The sequence below is a fragment of the Python bivittatus genome, unplaced genomic scaffold, assembly GCF_059951505.1.
Source record: "Python bivittatus isolate LINGU-HERP-01145 unplaced genomic scaffold, Pbiv_v1 ctg000080_np1212, whole genome shotgun sequence".
Classification (NCBI taxonomy): Eukaryota; Metazoa; Chordata; class Lepidosauria; order Squamata; family Pythonidae; genus Python; species Python bivittatus.
This window is the reverse complement of record NW_028277035.1, coordinates 67,718,953-67,733,134: the sequence shown is the minus strand read 5'-3', so window position 1 is coordinate 67,733,134 and position 14,182 is coordinate 67,718,953. Positions and strand designations below refer to the sequence as shown.

General features: G+C 38.0%; 1 protein-coding gene across 1 annotated transcript in view; it reads right to left on the bottom strand.

Annotated features, from left to right (window-relative positions):
• SRGAP3 (SLIT-ROBO Rho GTPase activating protein 3) overlaps positions 1 to 14,182 on the bottom strand; it is a 208,621-nt gene that overhangs the window by 108,463 nt on the left and 85,976 nt on the right. The window contains exon 2 of the mRNA XM_088134308.1: positions 4,034 to 4,229. Coding sequence (XP_087990434.1) covers positions 4,034 to 4,229 — 196 coding nt within the window. The remainder of the gene's footprint in view (positions 1 to 4,033; positions 4,230 to 14,182) is intronic.

Sequence of the window (14,182 nt, the reverse complement as noted above, 5' to 3'; positions counted from 1 at the left end):
CTTAGAGAGAGAAGGAAAAATATAAATGCATTTATAACCGCTGTCAAAAAATCGGAAGCCGCTTCTTCACAATCTTTTCTTTTTTCCATTTTCTTTTTTTCTTATTTGCTGTTCTTCCTTATTTTCTTTGTTTCTTTTCTAATATTTGTATTGTTTTTATCTTGTCAAAAATTTATTCAATAAAAATTATATTAAAAAGAAAAAGAAAAGGCTTATGGTTCCATTTGCAGCCCCAGAGTCATCTTTTTGTATTTATTGATTGGATTTATACCCTGTTGTAATCAATCAACTCTTGGTGGGTTATCGTTATTTATAAAGCAACAGCAGTTTGGATGCTTTTGGTGGGGGCTTAATACCTCTATGGAAACAGTTTTGTTAAGTTTATTAATAATTATTAGTGTTGACTTTGATTCTAATTGTTACTAAGTTATTCAGTTTGTTGCCTTTAAAAGCATTCAGTGAGAGCCATTTTGGTGTAGTGGTTAAGGTGCTGGCCTCGAAACCAGGAGACAATGAATTCTAGGCCTCCCTTAGGGATGAAAGCCAGTGGGTGACTTTGGACCAGTCACTCTTTCTCAGCCCAACCCACTTTACAGAGTTGTTGTTGTGAAGAAAATAGGAGGCAGGTATGTTCACCATCTTGAGTTGATAGATAAATAAAAAGGCACGATAAAAATCTAATAATATGCTCTTCTTAACTTATCTCTAAGCCTTCATTTTGACCAGGAAAGCAAAGACTAAGGATAACCCAGGATGAAGAAGCTGCCAATCATTATCCTTTTTGATAAGCAGAGAACTGTGATGGAAGACTTGAGTGAGGAGGTCCAAGGTCACTGGGAGTCAGAGAGGAATCTCAAGCATTTCCTCAGCCCACAGCCTGTGTGTGTGAAAACTAAGAGGATGATACTGGCACCACCCCAAGGAATTCAGAGTGTTTAGTTGTGGTCGTTGTGGGTTAGAGTTAGTCTGGCGAGATTCTGTCTAGTAGGTGTAACCTAATAAAGTGACTGAACTGTTCCTGAATTGTCCCGCTAAGTTTCTTGGGCTGAACCTGACAAGAACACACCCTTCCATTATCAAGCTTACTAAAGATAACTCTCTGAATTGAGCTAATGAAACCGAATCCATCTCCAGATTAATTCCATTCACACACTTTTTCACCAGTATTCCATCCCTGCATTCATCTCCATTATTTTAATCTTGGCATAGCTATGGTTCCAAACAGGACACAGCTTGACAGCATTTGCCTTATCTTCCTAAGATTCTCCCTCTTAGAATCTACACTGCACTAAAATTGCACTAAAGAGACCTATTTGGACACAATTGGTCATTGATGCCTCCTATGGACAATATGGTCTGTTATGAATGGTTCTGTCATGCTTCCCCCAGAAATAAACATCTAGGCTTTCCAGACTCGGATCCCTGATTCAGCACCTAGTTTCATCCCAACTTGGCTAAATTAGTTACTTTAATGCAGACTAGAATGAAGCCACATACAACAGATTTACCTATTTCAGTTCACAGCAATCAAAACATATTTACATTTACATCTATACCTATCTGCTCCAGGGTTTAAATCCTAGGCTTGTTCCCCTCCTTTCAAAGGCAACAGATACTTTTACCACTCTCTTTAAGACCAGTGTGGGGAGCTGAAGCTGAGGTATGTTCATGTAATAGCTTTCTGAAGCTTGGGAAAGGCTGTTTCCCATCTCGCCAGCTTTATTCCTAATATGTTTATTATCTGATCAACAGATGTCATTTCTCAGAAGATATGTCCAAATTTCTTGTCTTTCTGTTTTTTCTTTGTCTTTCTGCTAGTCAAACAACAGCTTTCTGTTTGTAATGCCCCAAGTCAGACATCATCTCACTTGCATCATACTGCCATTATCTGGCAACTCATAGCCAGATTTCAACAGTATGATCTTGGAAGGCTCCAGGAGGCACAGAAAAGGAGCTGTGGGTGGAGGCCACATTCAGCCAAGCACCATATTACTTCCATCACACTGCTATTGTTCCTCAGTTTTCAACAGTGTGATCTTGCTGGGCTCCAGGATATTCAAAGAGGTACTCAAGGGCAGGGAAAATGCATTATGGAAACTGCCCATTCTTAGCTTGTATGTTCCAGCATCCAGTTTCCTCATAGCAGCCCAGCAATTGCCTATAAGTAGCCAACAAACAAGCAAGGCATAAAAGTGCTTTATTTTGTGCTCCTGAAAGCTTGTGGCCTGTTCCTACCCTATGGGAAATGGAAAATATGCCAGTTTTGTTACCATGCCTAGAGAAAGGGAAAAATTTCAATCATTTGAATATCTCTTTTGCAATATGGCAGTGTTTCTCAACCTGAGCAACTTTACAATGTGTGGACTTCAACTCCCAGAATTCCCCAGCCAACTGGAGAATTATGGGAGTTGAAGTCCATACATCTTAAAGTCACTGAGGTTGAGAAACACTGTCATATGGTAATATAATCCCATTCTTTATTTTTTGAAGCAAAATGCATTATTACTTCCATCCAGCTTATGCATTAATTTTCACATCAAGGTATACCAATTTCTACACAACTGTGATTATTATCATCATTTTACAGAGCACTAAATGAATTATAAAATTAAAACCGTCCTCCAAATCTCAGTGATTTATCTTTCCCTTACATAAGAAACTAATATTATGCAAAAGTAAAAAATACAGTAGCCTTAGCTAAGAAATATACATTTCATAAATAACGGCACAATGATTTCCTTTATGTGTTCCAGTGTTCCACTGCTGTTCCAAAAGAGACTTGGGAGCCATTAAATTTGGAATACCAGGGTCGCATCATCAGCCAATCGATCCCAAAATGCATCTCGTCAGACTAGCAATGATATGTACAGCGTTGGAGCCAACTTTATACACTAGGAGGATCAGGTAAAGGAATTAAGGAGGAATTAACAATAGAGAATGATGAGATTTTAATCAAAAAGTAATACAAACACTTCCACTCAAATAAAGCTGAATAAAATAGAGTTAGGGACCATTGCCCTAACATCACACAGCTGAAGTTTTAAAACTTGGGGCCAGGGTGGGGTACAAGATAGTTTGGACCAGCAAATAACTGATACTTGCACCTTAGGAAGACTGCTGGAAAGGAAACATAAAACTTCAGCTAGTGAGCTGCAAAAAAACCCACAGTATGAATATATTTTTTCTTATAACATGCACATGTAGAGTTCATTTAGAGTTCAGAATCTTAAAGACAACATCAGAACATGACACACACTAAAAAGTATCAGTCACGCTTTCCCAAACCAGACACCAGATTAATACTGGAAATCAAAGTGAATAGCTAATAAAAAATATCCTGAAATACTAATGAAAGGGAAAAGAAAAGATAGTTATCAGTTTACATTCTTGGACATTACTGTCTAGATTCTGTAAGACAAAACAACTTTGGAAAATACAGACATCTGCAGTAAATATTATGCTGGTTAATACAAGCATACATACTTTTACAAACACACACAAATTCCAATGGAGGAATTATATTAATAAAATAAATAAATGTGTAACTTCAATTTGTGCAAGCCTTATCCCCCACAGAGTGTCCAACATATCTGTCAAATACAATTGGTCCTAAATCTTTATTTCTCTTACCAACATATACAGACATTCCTCAAATTCTGAGAAGCTTCATATTTTTAGATATTAGAGTAAGAGGCGAATATATTCTGTATCTATACCTGTACCAAGGAAAGTCAGAAGCTACTCTTTCTTTCTTATGCCCCCTCTTCTTCCTCCCCCCCCCTTTTTTCTTTTCTTTTTTTCCTTTCCCTTTTCTTGATTTTCCTGTATTTCAACGTTTTGGGAAAATGTAATAAAATTTATAATAAAAAAAAATTCTGAGAAGCTTCATCAATTTCTGCTAATTTCTTTTATTTAATCTCCCATTTCTACCCCCAGCAATATTTTAAAACAGTGTGTCATTTTGAGATAGCAACCAAGGACACATTCTTCAGCGACCCTCTGGGACAGCCAAAATCAGTAAATACACGCTTACTTGAATTGATGGTGTTCTCTGGAGCTACGAATCTTGGAGGAAAATCTTTCCGCTAATTTTTCCAGATTCCTGGAATATTCCAGTTCAATCTCAGCCTTTCTACGGAAAAACTCCTGAAGGTCTTGCAAAAGTTGTAATCGGGATTCAGACTGTTGTTCTAGACATTTGAACTGCTCCACCAACTGGGTACGAATTTCTGGAAGCACCAAAACAGAGAACAAAAAGAATTTATAAATACATCGGAACAGAACCTATACTGTATGTAATTTAGCTTATTTTGTGCCTAAACAGAGCAGAGCAATCAAGTCTGCAGTGTAGGAACCATAGGGATATTGCACAATCCCCACACAAGACCAATGATCTGTGATTATTCATTCTGTAAGAATTGGTGTTTTTGCTAAAGCATTATGAAGTACATAGAGAAGAATCAGCGAGATATACACAAAATATTAAGCAACAGCAAAACGTTTTATAAACCTAAGTAATCTGAGTACTGATTCTTATTAATCTACAAATCTCACATATCACAACAGTTCAGGTGGCTAGGCCAAAGAAAATGATCTTGTTCTGCAGCTGTCCCATGGTTGCAAACAAAGTCTTCTCTCTGTCTCTCCTAGGCTAGAGCTTTTGTAGGCCTCTGGCTTCCCACCTCCTAGAGCCTTCTCAAAAGAGCCTCCTTCTCTGAATGAATAATGTTCATTACATGTTCATGCAGGACCTGTTACTTCTGATTGGTTCTTTTGCTTATCTACAGACTGGTCATCACAAGTGCAGGAGCCTAATGTTTGTTTCAGCAAGCTTTGCACAACATTTCTGTGAAACATATCTTTTTCTTCTGAGAATATTGCCTTTGTCACTGTTTTGACATTCACTTCCCATAACATGTGAGACAGTGCCTTGTTAACATTCCCTCCTATCACTTTCCCAGCTTCCTTGATATTCTTTGCCTGGCCTTGTTGATCATCTTGCCCTGTCTGTATCTCATCCATGGATTCAGCCTTGCTCTTGTTATTCACTTCTGTCATTTCTGTGTATGATTTTCCCAGCCTCATTTCAACCCTTTAAAATTTTTTCTCCACTCATACATTAAAATGGCTATGTTCAAATCAGTCCTTTTTATTATAGCCAGTTGCAATATACTGTATGTAATAAAATACAAATGACAACATAAATTGTAATAGCTTATTCCAAAACATGTTTCCCCATATCTGCACAAAAGCTGACCTCACACTTCCTCTTATATTGTGCACGCCCAGATGAGCATGAATGAACAGGATACATAATTAAATAGATTGACTTCACATAAGTACATAAATGCATAATTGGATTGACTTTAAAATCTTCACGCTGAATGATGGAGGAAAAATCTTCCCTATCTACTCTGGTAGGAAAGGAACAATTAGGCTAGGACTGAAGTATGTATGGTGGAATTAGATGGAGAAAGCATTTTCATTGCCTTGAAAAGTAGAATGAAATACAGAATGAAGTGATGTAAAATCCCTCCTGAATGTGTGATATATTTAACACAACCTGCTCTAAATTCTTTTGATATAGTAGGTTACAAAATTAATAAAAGCCATACAGCTAAGCCATCTGTGTTCACAGGGCTTCCAATATTTTTCTACAATGCTATCAAAAATATTTAACAATCATTACCGTGTGGCAACTGCTGGCAAATGCCAACATCCATTAATGTTAAAATAATAAAAGCTGACTCACCCAAGTATTTTAAAATTGAGGTCCTTCTCTTCATTCATTTCCCCACACACAATCTTGCTTTGCATGCAATAAATGCAATACCATTTTGTGTTAAAGTTAATATGAATCGGAACAAGAATAAGAGATATCACTAAAGTCTATGCTCTGGAGATGGGGAGGAATACACTCTGCAGAGCAGCCTCTCCTGTGTGCATCTGCCCCTGAGAGAAGCAGATCTACAGCCTGTAGACCTACAAAGAACACCAGTTTCTCCTTCTTTTGTCCCTCACTTAGCCAGCCCCATGGCAAGAGGAGCAGCAGAGAAGAGGTCTCTTCCCCAACCTTCTCTTATCATGGGTGGCAGGAAACACAGAGGGGAAAGAAGTGGGAGGAGAAAACAATGGAAAAAGACTCTTCTGGATTTCCAGAGGAAGAAATGGTGGACTGAAGATGGCTCTGTGAAAAGCAAAGCCAACGACTGTGGTGAAATGAAAAGCTGACAAATAGACCGGCTCTTCATAATTCCTCTCCGGACAAAGAGAGGACTTGAGATTGCCCGTAAGTGCTCCAGACAGTTGCTCCTTGCAAGGGAACTGAAAGACAGCAGTCTCAGGTGGGTTTTGAGCACTGGGAGATGAGAGAATAGGCATCTTGCTAAAACTACAGTCACCACCTTTAAAGGGACACTAAGTTTGCATATTTCCTTTTCTAATCACATTTGGAAATTACTTACTAACTACTTTTCAGCTATTAGAAACCTTTAATGAAAGAAAATTTTAAATACAAGCTTAAGAACTTTAAAAAAATTGAAATAAACAGCAAAAAGACTTTGATTTTAGAAAGTTAAAAATGGATTAAGGGTCCAGGTAAATTTGAAATAAGATTTTGGAATTAATTATAAAGAATCCTTCCCATGGGAAAGTCAACTTGTTTTGAATTTTTTCTAAGAGATAAACAATTTTAAGAATTGGACCGTAGAGGGAACGAAAGATTTTAATTAAAGGAGAATACATAAATATGATTAACAGCTAGAGAATGACACAAAATATTATAACATTGGAAATACTGAAGGATACTTTTGAAAAATGGAATCAGAAGTTATTATCAACAATGTCAATAGTGATGTTTGCTTCTATGGACAGGCTGAGTCCAAAAGATGTTTTAGAAGAAATAGCAGAAGAGGGACAACTTTTATCTGATAAGACAGAGGAGTTGACACTGAAAGTGGATCTACAAATGACAGGTTACAAGAATGACATGGAAAAAGATGTTTTATTGGACATACAAAAGAAATTGGTTGATGCTTTAAAAATCAAAAGGGAATTACAAATAATAAACCAAGAGAGTAACCCAGATAATTCTTTTATATTGGATTTACAAAAGAGGTTTGTTAAAGCTTGGATGAATCTTGTGAGAAAAGATAAAAAAGAAATGAAAAGCAATCAAGTTCTAGGACATTGCTTGAACAGAATAAAGATTAAGACTGTTAGAAGTAAAAGGAAGGAATGTAAAGTTGGTTTATTTGATCAAGGTTAAAATAGATACATTGTTATTTTTAGCAACTTTTAATGAACTTTTGCTGACAACAGACTGAACTGACAGTGCTCTATGGATTTGTTCATAGATAACAGATGGGCATGGGATGAAAAGATCATTGGTTGTAAATTAAGAGGAGGTGAAATTATTTATACTTGTGATGAAGGTTGGAAGTCACTTCTTTATATATTACTTTTCTTTTTCTTTACTATATTTGTTCGTTCTTTCTTTCTTTCCTCTAATTTTTCTTTTCCTTTGCACTTTTTCTTTCTTTCTACTCTTCTTTCTTTTTTTATTTGTATTAGTTTTTACTATTGCAATTATAATATTTAATAAAATTATTTTTAAAAAAAGAGAGAGAGAAAAGGCTTTTCTGATGCCAGTTCTCCACTGCCAGTTCTCCAACTCCCTCTCTGGGCTGTCACTGAGGATAGAGCCCTTATTCTGCTTCATGGCAGAGTCTGATGAGCCAACATCACCTAGCACTGGCTTCCACACTAGATGAAAGCTCTTCAATGCTACTATGCAGAAGAACCCTCAGCTTCTCTGAAATGGCTACCAAATGGCTTTTCATCACTGCATTTATTGCACTCATGGATAGCAGTTATGGAAGAGATTATGTCATTTGTAACTATTGCATGGAAAACAGTTTTCCATGTTTCCACTTAGGCAGAGGAGCTTTCCACTTAAAATATGAGAAACAGAAGGTTTCCCCTCTACTCCAAATCTCCAACTGGTTTTTCAAGGATTGTTCTGAGAACTTGATGAGGTTCCATGAGAGACTAAAGGAAGAAAAAAAGCGCCCTCAAACACAGCCAATTTTCTATCACTAGAGTTTTGCCTCTTGATCAGGGGTTCTGGAAGAAGAAAAAAATCACTAACAGGTCCCGAGGCCTGAAAGTTTCAAACCCCCTGCTCCAATTTTGCTTCATCAAACAGCCACCCATGCTGGACAGACTGTGCTGAGTCCAGCAGCAGCCCATACAGATGTGCTAATGCTACCCCACTCCCTCTAGCTAATTCAATCATACATGCCTGCAGAAACAACCATTTGTAACATGCATTAACAGCAGCTAAGAATTTATATCAACTTTACCCTTCATATTTTCCAGATCTCTATATCTTGCCTCAAATTTAAAAAGTTAACCTGAAATAATCAAGCTTAGGGGAACTGGGCATATCTCTTTTCCCACTTTCTCCCATGCTCTGTTTCTGCCCCATTCCCTCCAATACATTTAGAACCAAACACTCTGGAATTCGATGTCCTGATTAACACGCTCCCTAGAAGCTTTTCATAGGACATAGTGAGATAATATTGTTCTTCCACTGGCTGATATGTATCAGGGACTAGCTGCATCCAATAATATCTGTCACTGTGCTACACCCTCTTTAGCAAATCAAGTCATCTTACATGATACATCTTCTTGTAATCAAGAGGAAAGAACAGCTTCCTTTGACATTTTTTTGTGGTTGCTCTGACATGCCAACAACTTCCCCTTTCTCAGTCCCCTTCTAAGCCTCTTGCATAATGTGAAGAAACTGCTAATCTCTTAACCTGGGATTGATTCCTGGAAACCAAACAATCAGAACCACAAAGGGAAAAATTAACCTTAGTTTCTATAAATAATTGGCCTCTAGCCACTATAGGAGCACTATATTCTTCCTAATGTTGTCTAAGCAAAAACCTGCTCACATATTTAAGCTGAACATTTTCAATGTTTAGGTATTAATTAACTATTTTATGAATGAAGATCAGGAAAGGGGCTGCTCTTTACTTTAGAAAGAAAAAGTTAGCCACTAGGTACACAAATGAAGAAATCAAGGTGGTAGGAAAAGAACAAAAATAAATCCAGGGCAAAAAAAATATTAATAGGATTCCCACTAGGATTACTGCAGTTTGAAAAAATACTACTGTGTTTGCTTCTTGGTGGATTTGTTTTTTGCTTATATCAATCTTTTGGATTTCTCTTTTGCTTATATCAACCTTCTCTACCTCCAAACATGGACTTTAATTCCCCGTCAACATTCTTGGGCTAGAAATTCTTACAATCCAACTCATCATACCAGCTTGGAGAAGACTATCCTATACAAGCATATGAAGTTGCTTCATCTAGAGAAGTTCACTATTCTATTCTGATAAATGTCAGGCAAAAGTTTCACAGCTTAGAGATCCTTCTGCACATCTGGGACCATACATGGCATAAAACTATCTCCTTCATATCAATCTCCCCAAAACTTCAGATCTCCTGAAATTAAGTAGGGACTGGGCAAGGAGACATCTTCTCAGTTGTGGCATCTTGCACAAGAAATATGCCTTAGTCATCTCCCGTTTGGTTACTACAACACACTCTACATGGAGCTGCCCTTGAAGAGCATTTGAAAGCTGCAGCAGGCCCAGAATGCAGTGCTGCGGGCAGTTTTGGCATTTCCTCTTATGCCCACATAATACTATTACTCTGCAGGCTGCACTGGCTCCCAGTAGGCTTCCAGGTATGATTCAAGGTGCTGGTCATCAGCTATAAAGTGCTGCATGGCATAGGGCCAGGCTATTTGTGGGACCAAATTTCTCTCATTGTTCCTGCCTGCCCCATCAGATCTAGCAGAAGGGGCATACTCCAGATCCCTCCCATTAAACAATGTCATCACGTTGGACCCTGTAGTCGTGCTTTCTCAGTGGCAGTACCTGCCCTATGGAACAGCATCCCCCTAGAAATTTGGATGGCCCCAACCCTGTTACTGTTTCCTGAGGCACTGAAAACCTAGCTGTTCCCCCATGCATTCGGGTCAGGGGGTGGATGAGCTCCGCTGTTGTTGTTAATGAGTGGAGTCAATGGGTGTTGTTTGTTTTAACCTTATAATCTGCCCAGAGTCACTTGTGTGAGATGGGTGGATAGATGGATGGATGGATGGATGATGGATGGATAGATATCAGAAGAGTTGGATATCAAACATAATGATGTTTTTATATGTTTTATATGCTTTAGCTTTCTGTTATATTACCCAACCTTTTGGAGGGTTGAGGCTTTATTGGTCTCTGTGTCCCCTCTGAACATTCTTTCTTATTCTACCAAGCTATCTGGTTCAGTTTTATTGATCGCTGTAAGCTTCCCCTCTTTTTTATTTTTTTGTTTTTGTTTTTTGGGAAAGTATAGGGTGGCTAATACTGCAAAGAAACAAATGTTGCTTCAGTCTATTTTTTTTTTTTACTACTACTAAAAAAAGTCCTACAATTAATGCATTTGTTGTTAGAAAGAAATCTAACATTCTAACATTCCCCCCCACTTCATTCCCCCCCCCCCATAGTGCAGATCAGAGGCAGCAGCCAGGTGTGCGTCAATTATAAATTAAGAGAAAAATATGAATTGACCAAATTGTTGTGAAACTGATGTAATACTTCAAGGATAAATGATTTTATTAAATTGCCCCTCCCATTTATTTTCACTAATTCAATCATTTCAGTATTCATCAATGCATGTAACTGGGGAAAAACTCCAATGAACTCAGTCAGGTTAATTGATTGATTGATTTATTTAATTTCTACCCTGCTGCAATCTAGAAACTTTCAGTAGCTTATATAGTTTATAAAAACCAAGTAAAACATCAATGGTAAAAGAGCCATGAAACCAGTAAAGTAACATCCAAACATCAGCCACAAACGATGAAAACAGAAAGTAAAAATGGCATGATAAAATCAGAAGAAGGCTCTTTGGAGATGGGTGGCATACAAATGTAATAAACAAACAAACAAACAAACAAGGAGGGGGCGAGCCTGATCTCTACCAGGAGACCATTCCTCAGTGTTGGCTGCCACACAAAAGCAGTACCTTCTTGTTTCAGCCCCCTTGGACCTCCCCTAATGTGTGACTAGTAACTGTTTCTCTCAGTTGGTCAGGTCAGCAATCGTTGGAGTTGGCAATCCCGCAGATATCCAGATGGCAAGCCATAAAGAGCTTCATAGATTAAAACCAGCACCTTAAATTGTACCAATAAACCAACTGGCAACCATTGATATAGGATAAGAACACCATATGCAGGAAGGTGGGAGAGGGTGCAGAAAGGAGAACCCTAAGTTTGCAGGGGGAGGTTGTTTTGCTTTTTTTTTATGATGGAGGAAAATCTTTAAGGAGAAGAACCAAAAGTAGCTGGATGCAGGAACTCAAATGCAGCTGAATGCAGTGATCACGGAATGTGAATAGGTCATGGGGGAGAGAACAATCCTGAACAGCAGCATTGTACATGGCAACCATTTATTGCAAATCCCCCCTTTTTTTCTTAACTTGCAAGTTTCCATATATATGTGTTTGGCATCCTGTGAATCATCTGACAATCACTCCTTGTTTTCTGCCAGCAACCAACTGAAAAATGATATGGGAAGTTATCCTATTTCCCCTTCAAAAATCCAGTGGGATGTGATTTGTTGAAAGGCTCTTTTAAAAATAATATCTACTTCAAACCATGCCTACAGTATCCCCACACATAGCAACTCTTTTGAAAGAGCTGACTTTTACCAACAGAGTAAAAACTTGAGGGTTGCTAACAGCCTTCTTCCTCTAGCTTTGCAATTCAGCTTTTATCTCCAAAGCTCCCTAATGTATTTGGGGATTTGAAATAACATGATTTCCAAGAGATTTCCACTTGAAAATATCCAATGTTTAATAACCACATTGATGCATCTATCACTTTATAAAACCAGGCCAACAAAAAGTTAAAACAAGAATGGGTTACAGAGTAGGTCATCCAAAGGATAAAAAAACAATATAAGACTCAATCTTTTTCTTTAAATGCTCAGTAATTCAAGTCTCTTTTTGCAGTGATTTCTAAACTGCAAGTGAGAAACGATGAGCATTTTGAAGTATGTAACCATTAAAAGGCAGTGAAGGGAGGCAGAACTGGCAGTTTCCATCCAAACTTCTCTGGAAGCAATCAAAGAATTTCTGCTGAGCCCAGCTTACAAGTTCATTTCCAGATATATTACACAGACAGCATTAATATAAAGGAAGCTGTTTCTTCCAAGTGAGGGGCCAAATGTTAACTTAGGAAAAGCCCACTGTATGGGAGTCATAATATACCAAGCAACTATACATCAGTGGACATAATTGGTTGCAGTTATTCTCAATGCAACATAGAAGCTGTAACTTAGAGGGGAGATAATGCTATCACTGGATACTAGTTATAATAGATTTAAATGTAATCTTCACAACCAGAGGCAATCAGCAGGTTAATAGCAATGCTGTGGAGCAACAATAGGCAGGAGCGACGGCACTCTTTCTACCTGTAGGGGCTTCCCAAGTAGCATTTCATTGGCCAAAGTGGGTTATGGACTAAACAGGCTTCTGGTATGATCCAGCACATCTATTACTACATTCTCATCTTTTTTTTTTTTAATCAACGATGCAGAAACCCCCTTCTTCCAGAGCAAAATCACTCTAGCTGGAGAAGGATGGGGAAGCAGCTTACTTCCTCTTTTTCCTCCAGCCCAGATTGCAAGTCTCAAGTCTCTAGGCAATTGCAGACAAAAGCAGATCGTCTCCTTGCAAAGCACATACAATTTTACTGTTGAAACAACAAGCAATCTTTCAGTCCCCCAACACTATGTAGGACACTGCAGCACTGATGTGCCAGTTTGGAATCCAAAAGGCACTCAGCTGTGAGCACACATAAATACAGGGAGACAATGAGGGAGACAATCGATTCAGAGAGCCGTTCAAAAAGAACAAGAAAGGGGAAACAAAGCCAGAACAGCACAAAAGATTCAGACTACACCAGAAAACTATTTGGCAGCCTCCAGAGGGGGAAAATACCTCTAATATAAACATTATATATTTTTAAATCAGTAAACAAAAGCAACAATATTCAACTCTTTCAAACAGATATCTGAGCCATGAAAGTCACTGTGTGATTTTGAGCCATCTTCTCTCAACCTAACTCACCTCCCAAGGTTGTGAGAGTTAAAGTGGAGAGGAGTATTAAGTACAATATTATGAGCTCTGGAAGAAAGCTGGAATTTAAATGTAACCAATAAATCAATTGTGAAAAACACTGTTGAAGTCCACAAACTGTATTTTAAATACTAACCTAGGATTTACTGAGAGTAATTCACATCTCATAATTTAAAAGTTTTTCCGAATCTAACCCCTTCAAATATCTATATATTACTAAAACTCTCATTGTGTTTATCTGTTTATCTGTTTGTACCCTCACGTTAGCACAAAAAGTGCATTATACCACAACAATTTTTGAATCAAGATACCTAAAATCTGCTAACTTAAAGAATGTGTAAAAAATCCAGGACCCATTACTCCTGTGGAACTGAAATTTCCACAATGTTCACACCAGTTTTATTCGCAAAGTTGTGGCTGTTGCAGTATCCCCGCAGTCACGCAATCATGATTTCCGATGCTCCCTGCCAGCTTCCCACAAGCAAAGTCAATGGGGAAGCCAGCAGGAAGCTGGAAGTCACTCCCACTCCCACTTTCTACCCATCCATGGCCATTCTGTATATCTGTTTAGGTAAGTAAATACTGACTTATTACTGAAGTTCGTTTGCCAGTACAATTATTTTTCTATTTGTGATATATACTCTTCTTAGATGATCATGGGACTGTCCAGCATTGGGGTAAAAAAAAATATGGTCAGCTTAAAATTTAATGTTCATTCTGGCCACATCAGACTGCACTATCTTTCTCTCAAAGGATGACCCAACAGGTCACAGGGTTGTCTAGTTTTAGACTATAATTCCTCTCCTTCCTGGCCATGCAAAGTAGTTCTGAGAAAAAGTTGCAGTCCCAAATATCTACAGTTTGCAGGACACCACATTAAAAAAAGATTTATATCCATCTACCCTTCCAACCAACATCAGCTTATGCTGGTACAGTTTAGTCAATTTACAATTATTCAGCACTCCAAAGATTTACC